Consider the following 23347-nt stretch of genomic DNA (forward strand, 5'->3'; position numbering starts at 1 on the left):
TCAACGTGTTATTTCTCGCCTCTGACGTCACGATTCCAATATGGCCGCGGTGAGCACCCAGGGTTACGTTCCAAAATTTACTCCTTGGGATAGAGTAGCTTATTTGTGACCAATCAGAACAAAGAAATTTGTTTCTTTTGACCTAATTGATCAATCAAAGACTACTCTACTCCAAGAAGTAAATTTTGGAACGTAGCCCAGGAGCCTTAAACACTACAATTTTTTAGAGGGGGGAGGATTAAATTTAGAAAATTTTAATTTTTGAGAATATAGAAATTTAATTTATAGAAATATATGTTAGACTGCAATACATGTTGAAATTATGAATGTTTTATTTCAATGTCTCGGACATGCAATTTTCTAATTAAATAAGCAAATTCGATAATATTAAACTCTTTATTCTCCTTTCGTTTATATACATTACTATTTAGTACAAAAGAGAGTTCATACACACAAGAATTAACGAGCTTTTTTTGAACGTACCGAAGGACATGGATTTAACATCATTTTACTGAATATTCTATAATAAAGATCGTCACATATTTCTCTCAAATTCATCAGCCAGTATCATATGCACACATACACACATATACATATATATGTTCCAAAGAGGATGCAATTTCTACTATTACGCATAAAAAGTATAAAACTTATCCACATAGTGTTTCATACATGAGCATACAATCCGGTTGTAAAATGTACAACAGAATTTCACATTTATATATATATTTATATAACACAATTTCAATATTTAGATTTCCACAGATAATGTCCGTTTTCATTATTTAATATACATTTAAAAAGAAAACATGAAGTAGATGATCAGATTTTTTTTCTTTTGTCATTGTTTAAAAATTAATCTTATGCTCTATCGATTAAAGAAAATATCAATCAATGTGTGTGTTAATCTTTAAAACGGACATATACTGTTTGAATTTTATTAAGATCTTTGTATGCAACTCAAGTAGCATACTGACGTCATTAGACGTCAAAATGACGTCATTAGACGCCTAATGACGTACACTTGCTACCTGGGAATAGGTTTTATTTTACTACCGGCGTAAAAACTCACGATTTACGATTACATTTCTATATTTCAACGCATTACATATTCTGCACTTTTTTCATTTTTTTGAAACATCGAGTGTCTTTCAAAAAGTGAGGATTTAACGATGATGATTCTTTCGTATTCCATCTTCTTAAAAAATAACATCCACAAGTTCATGTCTCACGTGCTTCTCTTTCAACACAATACAATTATCATTCTCAATTATAATTCTGTATCTCATTAGTATCATATGTATGTGTATGTGTGTGTAATATATAATTATATATTGAGCTGCTAAAATTATACACGAATATGATATCCACAAGACAGAATGCATTTTTTTTCTCCAATATATTTATATACATATATAAATGAAACGAATTAAAGAGAGAGATCGAGGATGTTCTACGATTCTCTCTTTGAAACGTAACATAAAGATTTCCCTTTGAAATAAACAGACACGTAAACATGAGTCAAACACAAACTTAAATCAGATTCATATGAAGATGATGATATATGACAATAATTAATAATTTTTGATAATAATCAATAAAATAATTGATAATTTTTTATGTGATTTATTTACATTGAATTTTCGCTGATCAATGAAAACATCATGTGCATCATGTGTATGTGTGTATGTGTAAAATCATTCGTTTACAAAGTATAAATAGTAATAAATCAAGTTACCATGTAATCTTGCTCTCATCTCGAAATGAACTCGTATGAAAAAGACTTCCGCAGAGGCCATATTCGCTTATGTATAATAGTAGGTTTAAGAATCTAATTGATTTTACAGAGCAGATGTGTTGTTCTGAGAAAATAAACACAGCTGGAGGGGTGAGAAGGCGGAGGGTGATTCTATTTTTCTCCTCTTGTAAATAATAGCGATTGAAATTGCTTTTGAGCATTTTCTTCTGTTCTTCTTTTCGGGATTACAATCCTTAAATATGATCTTATCGTACACTATTATGTTATTTTCCTAATTTAAGGATCGTTGATCGAGAACTTTGAATCCGAATTTGGAAACGTTAATATTTGTGGATATTAATATCATATTTCACTCACACATTATTCGTTCGATTGTTCACTCTCTCTCACATATGTAAACAGATAAATAAAAATATTACGCTTATACAATTATAATTAATGAATTATGTATGTACACACAATACATGTTGCGCAAGTCAATATTTGTATATGTATAATATATACGTTGCTTGATTTCTTTTTTCACTTACCACTCAGAAGATAGAATGTGTGTGCTTTAAAGGTTTAAGAAGAGGCGCCTAACGACGAAGGAATTTCTAATGCGCTAGGATTGCCAATACGTGATCAACTCCATAGAGTTTTCCTACAAATTTCGTACAATCAATAAAAAAAGATAATTCAATTTATATATAAAATATGTAAAATAAAATAAAAAATATAAAATTTAATATTTTAATATTTTAATAAAATATAAAATATAAATAATAATTAAATAAAAAATATAATAAATTAAATTATTAAATTTAATATTTTAATAAAATATAAAATAAAATAAAAAAGATAATACAATTTATACATGAAATATAAAATAGTATATAAAATAAAATATAAATATATGAGTAAAATGATAAATGAAAAATATGAATAAAAATATATAAAAAATAAAATATATATAACAAATTTATATGATTATATATTATTATTACAGTTATATGATTGCCTTCATACTCTACTTACGTAGGTTTCGTTATCTTGACGGCAGAAGAAGAAGAAGAAGTCTTCTTCTTGTTGTTTCGACACTTTCTTACATATGCTTCTATTAAGTGCGCTATCTTTTTAGGATTGATTTCGCCCGTTTTATTATGGCATATCTGCAACATAATTGAGAGATTTCTCTCTCTCGTCATCTGTGTTGTACGATTGAATTTATGCATACTTAATTTTATAATATTGTTTTTACAACTGTCAATTGAATTTTTTATGTATTTACCTTAGGTACAGCTTTGCGCATGATATCTTTGTATTCTTCTTTCGTTACATGTTTTTTGGTGTAATGGGGTTTGAGAACTAACTTTACTTCCTCCACGACTCTCTCTTGCCGGTTTAGTTTCTTGAGAAACTGTAATGAGATAAGAACACAGATTTCATATACTTTCGCATAATTTAGAGACATGAGATTTACATAAAGTTACACATCAATATCGTATTGACGTACCTTGTCCTTAACTTGCATTTCTACAGCAGAACTAGGAAGATCATCAAGGATTTGGAGCTGATTTTCGTCCATGCGTACGCCAACTTTGGGATTGGTAGCTGGAAAAAAATATAATTGATAAAACTTGTACAGAAAATTAAAACCTTGAAATTGTAGCGTCTGCTATTATGCAAATTATGTTGTGTTACTCGTATACAGGGTGTTCAAAAAGTTGCGGAACAGCGAAATATGTCAAAAAACATTAAGGTTTATAAAAAAATGTTTTAGACAAAAGTTGTAAGATTTTAAAAGGTTTTTTACTGGCCTTAGTTTAAAATAAAAAATATCTTGTAAAATATCTTTATAATTTTTATTACAAGAATTTAATTTATGTAAAAAAATTGGATGGTTCTATAATATTTAAAAAATTCACTTGTCCTGAACTTAATAACGCTCAAGATCAAACTGATAAAACCGATAAATAAACCTTTTTTTAAACCCTATAACTTCGTCTGAAAAACATTTTTTTAAATAAAACTTACATTTTTTAAAGATATTTTACACTTTCGAACCCCTGTATACAGGGTGTAACAAAAAGGTTGGGATACTGGATTATCTAGAAAAATATGGATTTTATAAAAAAAAGTTTTAAATAAAAGTTATAGGGTTTAAAAAGATTTATTTATTAGCGTTATCAGTTTGACCTTGGATAATGCTTTTCAAGGTCAACTCAATTTAAAAAAATGGAATTATCCTAGAATGTTACAAGGAATCTATTCACATAAAACAATTAGGGTAAATCCATTTTAAAAAATTGAGTTGACCTTGAAAAGCGCCACACAAGGTCAAACTGAAGACTAATAAATAGATCTTTTTTTAAAATCCTGCAACTTTTATTTAAAACATTTTTCTTATAAAATTTATATTTTTCAAGATAACCCACACTGCGATCTTTTTGTTACACCTTGTATAACAATTACTAATAAAACTTGATACGATCGTTTTGATAAAAATACGTACACTTTTTCGTCTTTTCCTTGACAACTTTTTTGCTTCTATTCTTGGTTGTAGTAGTTTTGGTTGGGGGCGGCAATATTCCAGTGAACAGTGCGTCGAAGGCGTCCTTCTTCTCCGCGCTTTTGTTCACCTTCGGCGTGGTAGTTTTGGCAGCAGCCACCGGTAACGGTGGTGGCGGTGCGTTTGCGACGGGCGAATTGTTGAATTTGGCGGGGCTAGGTGGATCGAAGAGGCCGTCGCTCAAGGTCGAACCCGGCGAATAGGGCGACGACATGTCCACGACGTTGTCGTTCGTCATATCTATGGGCGCGTCGCTGCCGTTCTGACCTATCGTCGAACTGTTTTTACCTTGGGTGGACTTGGAAGCTCCTCCTCTTGCAATGGTGGACGATTTCGCAGAGTTCGCAAATACATTGGGAAGCTGCGGCCTGTCGTTCGCGCGTTGCTTCATCTGATTGTTCGGCGAAATACGATTGGACTGTAAAAAAAAGAAATCAGGTCAAAAAATCATAAAGATTTTTATTTTATTTATTTTCTCTTCAGGTTTAAAATTCCAAGTAAAATGAGAAAAGGATCCCGCACCAAATACATAGGATTTTGGCTTTCGGTGGAATTGGCTTCTTTTCTCATATGTTGTAGCTTATGGCTTGCTGAACAAGTTGCTTTTATCGGGATTCAATTTTATTTAGGATTTTATATATCAAAAACCCCATACTAATTCTGTATAAAATTGAATCTTGGTAAAATCAGCTGGTTTTCTCATATGTTGTAGCTTATGATCTGCTGAACAAAAACTGTAATAGGCTCAAAGCTAAATAATAGACGGTTACTGGTTTACAGCCAGTCAAACATGAAAAACTCGGGTACTGTAAGTTGTAACTATCCAATATTTAGCTTTCAGACTATTACATCTTTTGTTCAGCAAGTCATAAGCTACAACATATGAAAAAGCAGCCAATTCCACCGAAAGCCAAAATCTTATGTATTTGGTGCTTTGTAGAACCTGGAAGATTATGGAATTTTTTTACATGATTAAAACGAAGTATTGTAAGTAACTCTTTCTTAGATTCAACACTCTTTGTACCTGCAACAACGTTCTCTGCGTAGTGTTGGGTGTGTTTGCGTTGAAGCTCCTCTGAACCGCGGCTGCGACGGTCGCCAACACGGGATTGATGGTGGCGAACGGATTGGCAGTCGATTGCACGTTCGATTGCGGATTTTGCTGAGTCTTCGGGGTTGGAGGAGATGGGCTGTTGCACGATTGAGCCATGTCGGTTTGATTCTCTGGCGCGGGAGAGGCTGTAGAGACGTCCCTCTGCGGCGACGGTCTCTTGATGGTCACCATCGATATGATCTTCGGCTTCTCCATCGGCTTCTCCTGACTCGGCTGATCCAGCTGCTGCTGACTCGGCTCGTCCAAGGGCAACGGAGGGTCCACCGACGTTCCGTCGTGCTTCCTGGGAGAGTTTCGAAGCTGCGCCCGATCACGCTCGTCGTTCGGCGTAGCTTCTTGACTCGCGTCCGGGGTCGGCGATCGAGATTTGGTGGGGTCGAAGGGGTCGTAGGCGTCCGGCGAGGTTGGTGGGGACGTGGGGGGTTCGGGGGGCGTGTTGGGTCCGATCTTCAGACGCAGCTCCAGCTCCTCCTGCGCTCGCATCTCCAGCTCTTCCTCGACTCGCTCGTCCATCATCTCCTCCTCCTCTTCCTCCTCCTCTTCCTCTTCTTCCTCTTCTTCCTCCTCCAACAGCGGATTTATCAGGGACGGTCTGAGATTGCTGGGTTGCTTGTTGATGGAGAACTTGATCTGCGGTTCCGGCGGAGTCTTCGGACCCTGGGAAACAAACTGTTCCCGCGGCGGCGACGTCTGGGACGGTGGACAGGGCTCCGGTGACGCGGCGAGTGCCTCCTGCGCCTGCTTGTCGTCATCGTCGCTCAGGACGATGACGTCACGCGGCGATGGCGTCTGCTCACGGAAGGGCGACTGGTCCAGGTCGATGACGGCCACGGGCTTCTTCGTCGCCGCGATCTCCGCCGCCTTGGACTTCTTCTTCTTATCCTTCTTCGCTTTGGGCGACTTGGATCGTTTGTCCTTGGTCTTCTCCTTCTTGGACCGCTTCGCGGAAGGTACGGAGGAGGACTCCGTTTGAACCGACTCTCTACGTCGACGTTTGATCGGTGGTATCAGAGGAATCGTCTCCGGCAATTCCGGCGTAGTCACCAGAGGATTCGTCTCGTTGTCCTTGTTGAAGCAGACGCTCACGAGGATATTATCGCCGCTGGCAAATACCTCCTTGGACGGCGGCGGGGTTCTGTTCCGCTTGCCCTTACGTCGCTTCTCCGTCTCCTTGGACTTCCGGCTCTCTTTCCGGCGTTCCTTCTTCTTCTTCTTGATCGCTTCCTTGTTCGTCAGGATGACAGTCAGGTTCTTGGGCGAGACGTTATTCAGCACCGGTGGAGGCGACCAGTTCCTGCTAGAGCCGATCGCTTCCTGCTGGATATGCGGCGGCGTCTTGGATCTCGATCGCGACCAGGACGGGGTCCATTGAGCGCTCCAGGAGCGCTCATGTTCCTCTCGTTCCCGTGGGAACTGCTGTTCATGATCCACGCTCTTCTCGTTCAGCTGATCCCAATTTCTAGCGCGATCCCGATCACGCGAGATCGACGATCTGCCCTTGGAACGGGATCGGCTGTGCATCTTTCTCTTGCCGTGCTTCTTCTCCCGCGACTTGGATGATGACATTCTCTTGGGCGACCTGCTGCGCGACCTCTTACGATTCCTCGAGCGACTGCGCGACTTGTACTTCTTCGTCTTGTCCTTCCGCTTGTCCCGCGACCTCGACAACGTCCGTCTGGATCGTCTGGACCTGGGTGACAGCGATCGTTGTCGCTTTCGCGACAGCGATCGCGGTGATCGTCTGCGAGAGATGGAGTGTCGCCTCGACAGAGATCGTCTACGGGAAACAGATCGTCTTCGCGACGTCTTGCGCTTGGTACGGGACGACGATCTCTTGCGATCGCGCGAGATCGAACGGCAGGATCTGGAGTAGGAGCGACCGCGATCCCTCGACCAGGACAATCGTAGACGCGATCTGCTTCTCGATCGTCCTCCTCCCTTCGAGTAGGATCTAGGACTACGTCGATCCCGCGAACCTGATCGCATCTTCATCTCCGACGAGCGACTTCGCGATCTGCTTCGCGACTTCTCTCTGATGTCTCTACCATACTCGTCCTTTCGCGGTCTAGATGGTTTCTCGGCCACGATCTTCCTCACGTCGTATCGCGGAAGTTCCTTCCTCTTTTCCTTCTTCTTCTCACTCATCTCCTTCGTTTTCTTCTTGGAAGATTTAGCCTTCTCCCTGTTATCTTTCTCCTTCTCCTTCGACTTGGATCGTCCCTTGTCCTTGTCGCGGTACGGCCTCTCCTTCGTGCTCTTCGAGAGCTTCTTCCAGGCGACCAGGTTGTCCGACGAGATGTTCTCCTTGTTCTTCTCCGTGCTCTTCTCCTTCTTATCCTTCTTCTTCCTTCTCTTGCTTTCTTCCTCCTCTTCCTTCTCCTCCTTGAACTTTTCGCGCTCCTTCGCGTCCTTCAACTTGTTCTCATCCGGTATCTCACCGTCCTCCATCTCCTTCTCTTTCCGCAATGCCAGGGCGTTCAATTCCTCCTCGAAGTTTATCGCCTCGTCGGTCTCGGAGATGGCCTCGGTGCCCAGTTCGGCGTAACCAGCCGGCGGGGTTCTGCAATCGTCAAGATCATCGTTGGTCTTGTCCTTGGTCGGGGTGATCGGCTCTAAGCCGACCTCGAACGACGACGCGCGTCGTTCTGATGCCTGGGCAACCTCCTCTTTCACAGGTAACTCGTCTTTGCAAGGTGTGTAAGCGCCATCAGAGTCCCAGTTACTATCAGCTGTCGCAGGTGGCTCGTTCTCCAACTTCTCCTTCTTTATCGGGAATTGCTCGACCTCGTCGTCCATCATCGTCTCTGTCGAAAAGCTCTTCATCTGATTCAACGAGCTCGAATCTTCCTTAAGATCACTCGACGCGTTGTCGTCCTTGTCCTTATCCTCGCATTCTACCTTGACGGACTTGTTATCATGACTATTCGGCGAATGATCGTCTTCGCTGTTGAATTCCCGCTCCTGCGAGTCTACAGCTCTGCTGATTGTCGCGTCGTCGCCCGTCATCGAATCCTGCGACGAATTGCGTTCTACGTTCGGTTCGTCGTCGTCCAACTTCCTCGGGGAGAGCTGGAGAGCTGAAGAAGACGATACTGAAGTACTTTCAGCGACCGCAACGTTCTCATCTGCCGTAGCTGGTGCCGGTGACGCTTCTCGTTCGCTGTCTTCGTCTTCTTTCCTGCTGGTCTCATCCATCTTCGCACCTTCCTCGTCCGACGAGCTCTCCGAGTCGAGCTCTTCGCTCTCGCGTTGAGAACTGGGAAGTGGTTCTTTGTTCTTCAGTGAGCTCGGTGTAGCCACCTCTGTTGACATATTCTTCTCGTCCTCTTCGGGAAGTTGCGGCCCTATCTTCGTCAAAGCTATAGACGAAGATCTTTCCATCGTTGACTTGGATGGACTGACACTCTTGTCGCCGTCTCGTTCTTGCTGCTGTTGCTCGTCGATCAGTGGCGGCGCCGCCGCTGCTTTCTTCTGAAAACTCGCGTTCTGCGAGTTTACACTGTGCTCGTCGGAGTGCAGACTCAATCGATTGTTCAATCTCAGCTTGTAGCCGATCTTGAAGGTGATTTTGCCGCGGTGCGAGTCGTGCGAGATCTTCTTCGGCGGTATCTTACTCAGAGTTTGTCGCTCCTTCTGCAGCGCCTCCAGATAAGGATCAGCAGGCTCGGGAGGCACATCCGGTAGATCACAGGCCTGAATGTCTCCCACGATGATGTCGTCGTCGTCGGGGATAATAGGCGGTAATGGTGGCGGTTGAAGCGGTCCGAGCTGCTGCGACAGTTCCTGTTCCGTGTGTCTAGCCACGTCCATAGTCTGTGACGAGTAGATGGAGAAATTCGGGCAGTCTGATTGGGAGTCGTTGTCGTCGTCGTCATCGTATGCGGTCAGCCGAATGGGTTCCTGCGCTCGTTCTCCACTTTCGGCCGTCGTCGCGGCAACGGTTGGCGTCGAAGGATAACTCGGCATCGGAATGTTGCAACTATCCAGGTTGTTTCGCGATACCTGCACTTTCTCAAGCACCACTTTCTTCTCCTCTATCGAAGAAGCAGCAAGAGCAGCAGCAGCAGCATCGTCGTTGCTGTCGCTGTCGGCGGCGAATGGATCGTACTTGTCGCCGCTCGTCGGCAAATCTCTCGGTGATCTCTCCTCCTTGTGACTATCATCGATCACCAATTCCTGCTCGCTATCGTTATCCTTGTCACTTCTAGAGTTCTCCTCGAAGTCCAACAGGCCGGACGGTGGCTCCGGTGGTGGCAACAGGATCATCGAACCATTACTGCAAAGGTCCTCCTGGATGTCGCAGTCGGGCTTAACAGCCGGCGGCTCGATATCGCAGTAGATGTCGCAGTCGTCGTTGTCCTGGCGCGTAGGAGCGGCAGCCGGCGCGGCCACAGGTTCCGGCAAGACTGCAACGCGATCGTTCCGCTCGGGAGACGATCTATAGTTCCGCATCATCGTGTCCTCGGGTAGACTAACTGAAGATAGGCTATTGTGTAGGCGCGCCGGTGGTGGCTGCACATTCAGGGGAGGATCCGGCGCCGGTGGAATCGATAAACCACCACCGGTAGGTGGTAGGCTCGCCAAGGGAGGCGGCGGCCTGGGTCTGGGAAATCGCACGTGATCCGGAAATGGCGGTCTCGGCTCGAAGCCGCCACCGCCGTCCGTATAATTAAAGGATCGCTCGACAGGTGGCAGCGGCGGCGGCGGCGGCGGCGGGAAACGCAGCCGCTCGTTGCGGAAATGCTGCGGATTACGGCTGCGGAACGGCGGCGGCGGCGCGTGGGCGCCGAACATGGGCGGTCCGCCGCAGTGCTCGTAATTGGGATTATAGAACGGCGGCGGACCGAAGTTGTCGCGGTTCCCGAAGTTGTCCCGCGGACCTCCACCGCCCGTTCCGCCGCTGTAGCTGTGTCTACCACCACCACCACCTCCGCCACCACCAGGTGGCAGCGAATCGCGACCGCCGCCGTGTCGACCACTGTTGTCGCGACCACCATAGCCACCCCGGAAGTTGCCCCGATTCCCGCCTCCACCTCCACCACCTCCTCCACCTCCACCGCCGCCGCAGGGATTGTTGTACATCGGTGCCTGCGTGATGATATCGTTGGGATTGACGTTGGAGAGGTCCAGCGGAGTGTCCACCACCTTCAGACAATTCGCCACCTTGCGCCGCGTCATCTCTTCCTCATCCTGCTTCTCCTTCTTCGGACTCTCGTTGTTGTTGAGGCTGTGCTTGTTCTCCTTGTCGGGATTGTTCACCACTAGGGTACCATCGGCCTTCAGGATCACTTCGTCCTTCTTCTTGGTCGAGTGCCACAGCTCCTGATTGTTCATTATGCTGCTCAGCAGATCCATCGCGTTCTCCGTCTCGTTGATCGGGTTGGCGATGGTCTTCAGAATGGCTCGACGTCTGATCGACGGCACTGCTGATCTTCGTTGACGGATGCTTATCAACGGACCGTTCCCGATGGAATATTCATTGCCGTCGTCGTCGTCGTGGTCCGAGCTGAATTTAATAGAAATTGATTGAAATTCACTGGCATATATTTAACATTGCTTACTTAATTTTTTTATATATATTTCAGAAAAAAAATATTAAAAAAAAAAAAAAATATATATATATAGTGTCCAATTTTAATCGATTATTCCCTAAAATTTTCTTATTTCTATTTTGATTGTACAACAAAGTGTTTCAAACAAAAGTTGTTTAATTTGAAGGGGGACAAAAGATAGCGCTACTGACTTTTTTCTGAAGAACACTTTTCAAGGTCATTTAAAGGTCATTTAAATGAAAAACTACTATAATACCTTCAAATATATATGTATATATTCTTCTAATATACCTTTAAATGACCTTGAAAAGTGTCCTTCAGAAAAAAGTCAGTAGCAACGTCTTCTGTCCCCCTTTAAATCAAACAACTTTTGTTTGAAACATTTTGTTGTACAATCCAAAAAGTTTTTGGGGGTAGTCAATTAAAATTGAACACCCTGTGTATACATTTCTGGAATATCTTTGAGAAGTCAATCAGCGATAATAATATACAAGTAAAAATGGAATCAATCGCTCACCCAGGTGGACTGTAATTTATTCCCAGATTATTCCCGAAGAGACTGACTTGAGGTATACCGGCGCTGTATCTGGCACTGATGAGAGCGCTTTTCTCAGGAATAGAAGTGTTACTTTTCATGGTAGGTACGAGCAGCGGCACCTTTGGCTTCTTCATACCAAGTGCGGAGGCCAATCTTCTTTTTACTGTACGTGTGCTAGTCAGCATGGATGCTCGTCGTTTGTGTTTTCTCCTCTGGTAAAATAGTAATAATAAACTTGTGTTCTTATACAAAGATCGTGTAAAATATAACGAGGCAAAATGTTTCTATTTATATATAATATAAAATTGTGTATAAAAAAAGTGTCATATCAAGCAAGAAAAAGAAAAGAAGCATCTTTTCCAACAATTTTTTATTTGATGAGAAGTTATAAGATAAAAAAATAAGTTAATAAATTAGTAAAAGAAAGTAAGGGGTCATTTTATTATACTATATCATATCTGTTATATTATAATTTTCAGGGAGGCTATATAAGCTTCTACATGTAAGTTATTTATTTTTAAAGCAGGAGAATAAAAAGTTCTTATAAAACAGATATATTATAAATAAGCTTGTAAATTCATTGTTCTTCAAAATTTTTGATTTACATCAATATAAGTAATTGCAATTTTTCTTCAAGATAGTATGTACATGATTCAATTAATTAACGTGTATAATTATATAAATTTATAACAGTATACTTTTACTTAATTAATTAATTTATATTTTATTTTACTGAGATTATATAGCATATTAGAATACATCACGCAAGTAAATGAAAAATTGATATTAATAAAAAATTAATAACTCACATTTAATTTTAATCTTTTAAAGTACAATTAATACACTACTATTTTTGAAGATTTTAGCATATCAATATGATAAAGTTATTTAAGCAAAATTAAGAAAAAAAACCAAGTGCATCTAGTGGAAAAATCGTTTTATTTATATAAATTAAGAACAATGAGTTACAATCGAAAAATCTAATTCAATTGGATCGTGTTACGAAGGTGGCGTAAAATATAGCAAGGAAATACAGTAATCGAATAATAGTGTAGATCGGAAGTCCAAGATGATGAACATTTAATGAGATATAGTGGCGTTGCCAGATGACATATATTCCATCAATCTGAAGAAAAATCTACACATGACATGTATAATGTAATGAAAAGATACAAGTCGTACGATTTACTAATTACTATGATTAGAATATCATTAGAATCTAATATGTTTGTTTCGTTACACAAGAATTAAAAGATTATAGCTATAGTATAGCTTGTCAAATTTAAAATTTTATATGTATCTGGCAAACCCACACGAGAGCATGAATGTTATGTTAAGCTATAATTCTACATTTGAGGAGAAATTAGCGATATACCTTGCGCGTTTTCTTTGTTCGTTTCTTACACTTCCTTCTGGACGTGGACGATGCGACTCTGACATACGTCACTATCTCCTCCTCCTCGCCGTCGTCGTTCAATTCTGTGATTCGCACCTCCCGGACTACACTTTTATTGCTGCTTCTCTTCGAGCCCTTCATCAGCTTCCTCTTCTTTCTTTTCATTGTTTTGCTCTTTCTCTTGGATTTTGTGTTCGAACGCGTAGACGGACGCGTAGAGGAAGCGTTACCCTCTAAACTAGTGTTTGGTGAACGACTTCGACTATTGTCACCGATCGAATCGAGGCCGGACGAAGTAGATGGCAAATTCGGATCGACAAACTGCTCGGGAATGTCTGCTGGAGCTGGAGCTTCATCGCGCACTTGTTCGCGAGCGCGATTACGAAGGCTAGTGGGTACGTACATGCGATCGTCGTCGATATTACGAATATGAGGAAATATTCTACGAAATATGCCTAAGCTAGCACTATCGTTATCGAATTGAAGAACACGCCGACTGGGACGTCGTGTCATCATAAGAGTCGGCAAAAAGTCCGTCACAAACTGTAAACATAAATCAGAGAAGGTATCAACATGTGTTTTCCTCGATTACACTCCATTTTTTTTATATATAATTCATCGGTGCATTTACATTGCAATCTAAGCATTATTTTTGTACATAATGTATAATTTATGTAACGTATAAAATTGTGATTATAGGTATCCTTCAAATATGAATAGAAAAGCTCTTTCTTTCTTACCACTCTATTATTTGTACGATTCGTACAATCTGGGCAAAACCATTCCTCTATAGGAACCGCGGTCATTGGAGGTGTTAAACATTCCAAATGGTAGCCACGATCACAATTGTCGCAGAGCAACATGCGATCTTCCCTGTCACTTTGATGACACACTTCGCAAAATGTTGGATCATCTTGCGCTTGATTTTCAATACGTGGCACAGTTTCTATTGGTACATGTTTTATGATCTGGGAAATAAATAGATAGAAAAAAATGTATATTACAATCGCGATGCATTACTAACAATTTATTTATTCTATCTTTTTTTATTTTTTTTTTTTTTTTTTGTAGACAATAAATATCTCTATAAAATTTTTTACTTTACTTCACTCACAATACTTTATTTTATTCATAATATTTTTTGAATTTTGCAGTATATTGAATAATAAACTTTCCAAAAAATAAAAAATATATATAAAAATATAATATAAAAAGAATATAAAAATATATAATATAAAAAAATATATATTAATGCAAATAATATCACCTTGCCACCAAGATTATCTCTAACATGGATGACGGTGAAGGATTGACGATCCACAGGACAGGTATTAATGTTTTTACTCCATTCCAATAAACAATCTAAACAAAAGCAGTGACCACAAGCGGATGGTGTACCAACTTGCTGTTTTCTAAATGGCAGTAGGCATATAGGACATTTCTCCGAATGTTCATCATTGCTATCAGAGTGGACATCGGCATTAGATGATGAGGAAGGACCGGGTTTACCGGCATCATTCCTCTTTGTTTTGGATAAAACTTTACGCTTGGCATTGTATTTCTTACTATCTTCGTTTAATTCATCAGAACTCCAATCGCTTTGCCATTCGGATGTAGTACTACTATCTGTAATATACATATATATATCTTATAGTAAGTAGGTAGATGTAGTGAGCTTCATATATATTTTATAAAATATCAATGTAACATACTAACCGCTCTGAGAGATGCTTGCCTCTGATGAGCTACTATCAAAATTAGATTCATCCTCACTAATAACTCTCTGCAATGGGACAATTTCAATGTAAAAACTCATGATTGTTATAATAAATCTGATTAAATATTTCTGTAAAAATATGTAATAGAATTGGAATACTCACATGGTTTTGTCGTCTGATCACAGGCTTGGGTACATCACTATCGTCGCTGCTACTTTCTCCTTCGCTAATGACTCTCTGGAATAATAATGCAATTATTAATTCAGAAAATTCTACAAGATCATTGTTTTATATACAAATCTTACATGTTGATATATCATCATTACTTTTTATCATGATGATATATTTATTATTTATTTATGAAATTATAAAATAGGTAAGTGAAAGTTCTCGCTATAAGTGTTATTTTATTAAGCAAAATTCAACTTTGAAAAGTTGTCAAAATATTAACGCAATTAAGACTTTTATACGTACATATATCTTCTTTTTCCTCCGAGTTACAATAATAGAGTCATCGCTGCTATCACTGTCACTGATGACAATTTTTTTGCGTTTGTGAGTATGACGACGTACCAGACAAGTATAATCACTATCACTTGACATCTTAATTTTTCCTAAAATTCATACCCGCTGCATTTCCTCCTACAAACCTGCAAAAACGAAGAAGATTCGCAATATAAATATGAAATCTCAATTTACACGCCTATTTACTCTTCTATATAAAGTCGTATCATTATTGCATGACTATATAGTCGATGCTGCTTATTCCTCTTAGGTTGGAATTACAGGAAAACTCGTCCTTATTTCTCAACAATCGCAATGGAAGTAACATTTTTCGAGCAAAATCTCGAAGAATCTACCTGGAAATTGCTCCTTCTAGTCTCCTTCGGTCACCCGAGTCTCTCCCTAAAATAAATCTTTCCGCGAAAATACGATCGAACGAAATGGAATTACTCGCGAGACGATTCGGCTAGTTTGACAGATAGCGACCCGTCGATTCCGCGCGAGATGAAAACCGAAGACACGAGAACTGGACGCCAGAATAATCCTGACGCTCGTCGATTCTCCCATCTCAGCCTCTCTCTCTCTCACTCTTACTCTTCCCCCCACCCCTCCTTTCTCTCACTCACTCTCTCTCTCACCTTTTTCTCGATTTTGCCTCCGAGACGAGTCGTCGACTCGTGGATACCGCGAGACGCCGACCTGTCACGTGGACGCGCGACGTCAAGTCTCACGATCCTCTCGTGGGGCGAATAAACGGCCCCAGCTGTTCGCTCGTCCAGGAAGCTGGGATCCCCGCTGGTCGTCGCTTCTTGACAGCACCTCCGAAAAGGTAAGCGTTCTATCGCGAGACCGCGGACATCTTGGATCTCGCGGACGCCGATGTATGTATGTATGTATATATGGTTGTAGGTTGTTGCGTCACTTCCTGTCTCTCGCGACGATCGAAAAAAAAACTCATTGATTTACGAGGTGAGGATTCTCTCGCGTTGCTCGTCGCGTTTTGTCGGTCGAAATTTCGATCTCACCGTCGTCCGAATGTCCTCGTCGCGCTGAATCAGAATCGAGAATGGCGTAACTTGACAGGTGACAGATGATGGACTAGGAGGAGGGAAGGAGGGGAAAGGCGATTCGGCAAATGTCGCACGTAGTATTCCGGAAGCGACCCGGAACCGTTGATTTGAATTGGAATTTCGATCGAAATTCTGGGAAAAGCCTCTTTTACTTCTCCGATCCTTTCTTCTTCGATTTTTTTACGTACTTTAGGAATATCTTGAGGTTATAGAAGAAACGTAAAGGGAAACGAGAACGAGGATTGTATTCGCCATCGAATTTTATTTTCCCGCGCGAATGTTCCATTTGGATTGCGTTCAAAAATTTACTGCTTGGAATAGAGTAACGTTCGATTGACCAATCGGAATAAAGGAATTTCTTGTTTCTTTCGTCCTAATTGGTCAATAGAATATAACTACTCTGGTCCGAGCACAATAGAGAAAATATTGGGAATAAATATTAAATATTAGGAATAATAATTATTTTAAAATAATAAATATTAAATATTAGGAATAAGAATTATTTAAAAATAATAAAATCGAAAAAACTATATAAAAATACAAATTCGGGTATAAAGGACTTGCCCTTTATATTCAAATTTGTATTTTGATATCAGATCTCTTCGATTTTATTATTTTAAAATAATTCTTATTCCTAACATTTAATATTTATTCCTAATATTTTCTTTATTGTGCGCAGGGCCTTGGGAATAAATATTAAATATTAGGAATAGGAAGTATTTTAAAATATAATAAAATTGAAAAAACTCTGATATACAAATACAAATTCGGGTATAAAGAGTTTTTACTAGTTTATTAGTCCTTTATATCCGAATTTGTATTTTTATATCAGATATATCTTTTCGATTTTATTATTTTAAAATAATTCTTACGCTGGGTCCACAATAGGTGATTTAAGCCCTAAGCCTTAAGAAATTGATCAATCGCAGTCAAGTATGAGGAGAAAACTCGACTGTGATTGGTCAATTTCTTAAGACTTACGACTTAAATCACCTATTGTGGACCCAGCGTTATTCCTAATATTTAATATTTATTCCTAATATTTTCTTTATTGCGCGCAGGGCCTAAATTTTGAAAAATCTTGGGAAGGTTCGTTCAGACTAGGTTCAGATGATGACGTATAATTGGATTCGACCAATCATATCGATCCGTGCCTAGGGTGACTAGCATGATTGACCAATCAGAGAATCCTGTGTTTGATCAACCAATTAACAACGTCCAATTGAATGCCATATTTCGTGCATATGACTATGCTAACTACATAAATGCGTTGTATATGGCTGAACTTTTAGTTAGAGGGCGTTACTGTTACTGTCTCTTGCCGTTCCTTTTCTTTTTCTTTCCCTGTGGACACATCGTTGCTGTTTGTGAAAATCCGTCAAAATGGGTCGTATGCACTCGCACGGGTAACGATATTTATTATTTTATCGCTAACATTTAATTCGCGATATTATTTTTTTTCGAGTTTTCTTGCAATGCTCTCAATTTTTAACGGCATCATCGCCGAAACGAGATACCACGTTTCGGCGACCATGTGTCTGTAATTTCACTTTTCACTTTTTTTTACGCTTAAATCTTTTTGCCTCGATTTATCAGCTCCTTTATATGTAATCGTCGAGCATTTTAGTAAATTTGAATTTTTCGAGCATGTAGCTCGAAGGTTGAATCAAGTATGCCGGTTTACAGAATCATAAGCTTTCATGTGTTTGTGTGTCACACAGTTTCGATGTGTGAGTGTGTATGATAGCGTATTATGGCGTTAATCTTTCTCTACCTGATAGACATAATTGCACTTATTAATATAAGCACATATATTGAGTTTAGATTATATTGAATTGATGTGTCATATGGTATATTTACACACACACACACATAAACTTTTATTGTAAATCCCATAAAAAATACAATAAATATTCTCAATCTCTATTATCTCTATTTTTTGTAACTTTTTAGATCAGATTTATGAGAAAAATTTTATTTCTAATATATTTTTTATGTATCTTATCAATATTAATAAAGATACTAGTTAAAGAAATATTAGTTTATTATAACACGGTTATATTAAAAGTATCTGTCTGTGCTAAATTGAATTAAAGATAATGTATTTATTATTTTCTTTTTTTCTAGAAAGGGTATATCCCAGTCTGCGCTTCCTTATCGACGAAGTGTACCAACCTGGTTGAAATTGACGCCAGAAGATTGCAAAGAACTTATCTACAAATTAGCAAAGAAAGGACACACGCCGTCTCAAATTGGTAATATTAATAATATATTTACATTATTAAATAAAATATATATATATATGTCTTATCATTTGGCGAGATTAATACATGTGAAAGCAAACTACTCAAGAGATCTTGAATTCTTTTTTCTTTGATATGAGTATGATAATTTGTCAGTTTATAATAGCTAATCACTGGACACTTATATTGAAATAAAAATGAAGAAAAAAAAATAAGAAAATTTGTGTTTGCAGGTGTCATACTTCGTGATTCGCATGGTGTGGCACAAGTACGATTCCGTACAGGAAACAAGATCCTGCGCATTGTGAAAAGCATTGGCTTAGCTCCGGATTTACCGGAAGATTTATATTACTTGATCAAAAAGGCAGTCGCTGTGCGCAAACATTTGGAGCGAAATCGTAAAGATAAGGACAGTAAATTCCGTTTGATTCTTGTTGAGTCAAGAATTCATAGGCTGGCACGTTATTACAAAGCGAAAGGATCTCTGCCGCCGAATTGGAAATATGAAAGTTCGACGGCCAGTGCTCTTGTAGCCTGATTTTTATTGTATTTACAATTTATGCTTAAATAAAACTTTGGAAACACTAACCTGCTTTCTCATAATCCGTAAGTGTTAATATATTGACAATTAATATTATACTTATACAAGAAATATATATATACACATATAGTTTTAATTAAATTACAGGGAAAAATTTCTGATTACTTAAAAAATATGATTGATTATATAAAGCATTCAATTTATTTGTATACAATATAAGCAGGAGCTGTATTTAAAAATATATTTAGGGTTATTCATCTACATTCGTATTAAATCAATTTCATTTATTAATATTTCTTTAAAAATTGAAAATGACAAAAAATTTTTTAATTGTCAATATTTTATCTATTAGGACAACAATGAAGAAATCCTTGAATATTTCAAATACAAGATATTTTTCGCACTATTTATTTTCATACCAAATGCGAGATGACAAATATATAACAAAATAGAATGTGTTTCATTAATACAGCCAAGCAAAGTAATCGTGTCTTGTTAAAAATATGCAAACTAAAAATATTAAGAATTTTTTTTGTATTATGAGTTAAGAAATCAAAACCAGAACTTGACTTACATAATATTTTATATATATATATATATATATATATATATATATGTGTATATATATATAAAGAGATAAATATAAAGAATATAAATATATATAAAAAAGAAAAAAAAATATATACATATATATAAAGAATACATGAACTAATTCATAAAAATTTTAATAGTTTCGCGAAGGATAATTAAGGATAAAAAGCAAATTAATTCTCTTCTCAGTTATGCATATATACAGAAGCAAAATAAAATTTCGAATTCTTTTCTATCTTAATTTATTGTTTTTTTAATGATTACGATAAAAAAAATTTCGAAATTAATATTTATATGACGCGACTATCACTGAACGTATTTTTAGCTAAGTGGTAAAAAACTAGATGTATTTTTTTATCAATGAAATGGACACGAACGTGTATATATTCCCGCATTCCTGAGATGCCGGATAAAGATCGTTCAACAAAGAGAGCGAGAGTGATTCTTCGGATTCGTCTTGATGACCTTACGTTTTTCGCGAGTCCAGTTTCGAGCAAGAATTTAATTTATCTGCTGCATGCACCCTCGTATATGGTACCACAAATTCGCAGCACATATGCGGTTGTACATACATAGAAAAAGAAGGAAAAAATATTTTAATATTATTTTAATAATAATATTAAAAGAATATTTTAATAATATTGTTATTTTATTATTTTAATTAATAAATAATAAATAATTTAATTAATAAATAAAACATTATTTTTAATAATAATATTATTTTAATATTATTTTTTAAAAAATATTTTTTAATATTTTATTATTATTTTTTAATATTTATGAATGAAGCATTGCTCTCTCTCTCTCTTTATTAACTTTTCATATGCGCTCATATAATTTTCAAAGAGATTTTTCAAGATAAAAATTTATTATAATTATACAATTCTTTTTACTATTATTATTTCTTTATTTTGATCACTTATATTTATTAAGATTTATTAAGATTTTCTGACGATTTATTTATTTATTAAGACTTTTCCGCGATGATTATACATATATATATATATATATATTTTATTAATTATAAGCATATTATCGTTCTGTTAGCTTCATACGCATATATATTATAAGTTTTTATTATATATTATTATTTATTATATTTAATATCATTTTTATTATTTTTTATTATTTATATATATTCATATAATTTATATAAAATACATATTTATTTCCCAGCAGCGCGTATCCGTTTCCCTTCCTCGCTAAACGGCTCGGGAGTTCGCTAAAGGACGGAGGCGTCGGGAGGAAAGGAAGACAAAGACAGGAGATAAAGAGAGGCGAGGTCCGGACCAGAAGACATCGAGGGGGACAGTTCAGTGGCCCCTCCTCCTCTTCCCTCCTGCATGCCGCGCCTTACAGCAAAGGCCACCAGCTCCTTGTCCTATTTTTGACGTCATCAGCGCGGTGAAGGTAGACAGCAGGGGGTGGCACGCGCGCATGCGCCCGCTCGCGCGCGCGCGGTTCGCTCAAGATGGTGAACGTCCTGTTCGAACTCTCACTCGCGGCGGTACCAGGCAAGGTCTGGCCGCGATGGTCCAGCAGTGAACGGCGATACGTTCCCGTGAAAAGGAGACTCTCTCTCTCTCTCTTTGTCGGAGGCGCGCGTAGGTTCAACTGTCAACGGATGCGCGTATAGCCGTCTTCGACGTCGCCGCGAAGATCATCGTCGTCAAGAGTTTGCCGCGTCGCCGATGATAGTGTCCACCGAGTGTCGAATATTTATTCGGACCAAGGATTGCCACATACACCACAGTCGACCACCGCGACTTTCGCCGATTATGGATAGGAGAGAGTCGCGGTGACGAGCGGCGCGAGTGTGTGCCTATCTCGAGTTTATTATTTGTGAAACATATATTGGAAGGCAGAACGAAGACGACGGAAGAGATCACGTACAACAAACCCCCCACGTGCCACTGTTCACCAGGTGCTGTGTGTCACTCCGAAAGGTACGTAGATAGAGGAAACCCGCGCAATTTATGGGAAACGTGAGCAAACATATGGCGACTGACAGCGCAGAGAGAAAGGGAGTTAGTTTTCTGACGGGGACGCGGCGACCTCGCTGCAACGCGGGGGTGGTATCCCCCTCCCTCCCCCCCCCCCTTTAAGCGGAATGCGTTCGCGATTTCCGCAAAGATCGAAAATATATAATAAGTATGAAAATATTGGAAATATAATAAGGTATATATACAGGGTACGTGTCTTCCATTTATTTTAACTTTTGCATTAAGTTTCTTGAAAACAAAGACTTCCATCGACAAATTTCGTAGGTAGAGATATTTCATATTTTTTGTCAAAATCTGTCAGAATGAAGAATCTCGTAAACCATTCATTTTTCGACTATTCCACTCTAACAATTTTTTATGCCAAATATTATGAGGAATCGATTTATGTAAGAAAATTATATGTATAGTTTCGTATAGAAAAGTAATTTGATGATTTCGAAATTTCAAAAATACCTCCACCTAGAATAAGACTATATATGCTTACGACAAGACGTCTCCCTCGAAATCCTACTTTCGTACGAAATATTTTTCGATATAAACCTTTTAGTTTTCGAGAAATCTCAATGTTAAAGTTAAAATGAGACACCCTGTATATATATATATATATATATATATATATGTATATATAAAGATAAATGTACACAAATTATATATCACGCTATGATACGATGAATGATAAAAGTGCCATTTCTCGATGACAGTGGACATCATCGAACTCGCCGCGAGCGAACGTGCGACATTTGCGCTTACATTCCTAGTAAAAAGACGCGAAGAAGGAGAACCTAAGGGAGCGAGCGAGCGAGCGACGTGAAAGTGAGTTTTGTTTGCGCGCTGCCTGAACGGCTTGATACAGTTCGCGAAGTCATCTATTGAACCAGAAGTCGCCTGAAGACGAAGTCTCTTTGCGGAGACCTTTAACAACTTTGCATTGGGTTTTTCTTCTTTCTTTTTACATGGACGATTATTTGGGTTTATTGTTCTTTATTGCTGCATTGATGAACTATAATGCATACTGATGCAGTAAGTTATTAGAGTGAAACAAAATATATTTATCTCACTTTAACTTTTATTGCACCAGAGTGCACTAGTTCATCAGTGCAGCAATGGAGAACAAACCCTTTGATATTCGACACACGCTGCGTTTGGAGGCTCTCTCTCTCTCTCTCTCTCTCTCTCTCTCTCTCTCTCTCTCTCTCTCTCTCTCTCTCTCTCTCTCTCTCTCTCTCTCTCTCTCTCTCTCTCTCTCTCTCTCTCTCTCTCTCTCTCTCTCTCTCTCTCTCTCTCTCTCTCTCTCTCTCTCTCTCTCTCTCTCTCTCCCCCCTCTCCCTCCCTCCCTCTCTCTCTTTCTCTCTCCCTCTCCCTCTCCCCCCCTCTCTCTCTCTCTCTCTCTCTCTCTCTCTCTCTCTCTCTCTTCGCAATTCGTTATGAGCATCGAGCTTGTCGGGAAAGCGGCCTCGCTAACTTTTCGCGAGCGCAAGCCGCGAAATTTCTGCCAGTAGTATCGTTTTCGTGCGAGAGCGTATAGCGTTTCGCGGTGCGATGTCGTAACATTTTCCCCCTCGCCGCGTTTCGCGGTGCTCGCCTTTTCTCTTTCGGTAATTGTGCTGCTCGAGGGGGAGAGAGAGCCTGGGTGACGACGAGCGCGTCATTGATCCTAAATTCTAATACATCGCACATTTCGACATTAAGTTTGATATTAATATTCCAGACCTAATAGCTCTTGTAAGAGGTAGGCGCTTCAAGTACTCTGCGTTGATACCACTGCTT

At 39.1% G+C, this 23347-nt stretch overlaps 3 protein-coding genes across 5 annotated transcripts in view; 2 read left to right on the forward strand and 1 right to left on the reverse strand.

Annotated features, from left to right (window-relative positions):
• Nucleotides 1–377: 377 nt before the first annotated feature.
• On the reverse strand, nt 378–16219 carry Phrf1 (PHD and ring finger domains 1). Of its 2 annotated transcripts, none has more exons than XM_083054946.1 (14): nt 15771–16219; nt 15103–15278; nt 14791–14865; nt 14627–14693; nt 14178–14536; nt 13651–13878; nt 12890–13453; nt 11494–11726; nt 5335–10930; nt 4254–4728; nt 3255–3352; nt 3030–3158; nt 2777–2910; nt 378–2402 (listed from the first exon to the last, which is right to left on the reverse strand). In XM_083054946.1, exons 2-14 carry the CDS (start codon nt 15229–15231, stop codon nt 2384–2386), a joined length of 8106 nt encoding a protein of 2701 aa, XP_082911072.1. In that variant the 5' UTR covers nt 15232–15278; nt 15771–16219; the 3' UTR covers nt 378–2383. The 2 variants fall into 2 exon arrangements, with proteins under 2 accessions (XP_082911072.1, XP_082911073.1); XM_083054947.1 differs by lacking the exon at nt 15771–16219 and adding an exon at nt 15489–15739.
• Nucleotides 16220–17461: 1242 nt separating this feature from the next.
• Nucleotides 17462–19033, forward strand: Rps13 (ribosomal protein S13). Its single transcript, XM_083055205.1, has 3 exons — nt 17462–17608; nt 18330–18457; nt 18679–19033. Exons 1-3 carry the CDS (start codon nt 17586–17588, stop codon nt 18981–18983), a joined length of 456 nt encoding a protein of 151 aa, XP_082911331.1. The 5' UTR covers nt 17462–17585; the 3' UTR covers nt 18984–19033.
• A 2026-nt stretch (nt 19034–21059) lies between these two features.
• Nucleotides 21060–23347, forward strand: part of Exp (expansion) — a 17938-nt gene continuing 15650 nt past the window's right edge. Inside the window, exon 1 of one of the 2 annotated variants that reach the window (XM_083055203.1) lies at nt 21060–21523. The gene's annotated coding sequence lies outside the window, so the exon portion shown is untranslated. The remainder of the gene's footprint in view (nt 21524–23347) is intronic. The other variant, XM_083055199.1, reaches the window with a different exon arrangement.

This window comes from Prenolepis imparis, unplaced genomic scaffold (genome assembly GCF_030444845.1).
Source record: "Prenolepis imparis isolate NDT839.2.m4 unplaced genomic scaffold, iyPreImpa1.0 SCAF_15, whole genome shotgun sequence".
In the NCBI taxonomy this organism is placed as follows: Eukaryota; Metazoa; Arthropoda; class Insecta; order Hymenoptera; family Formicidae; genus Prenolepis; species Prenolepis imparis.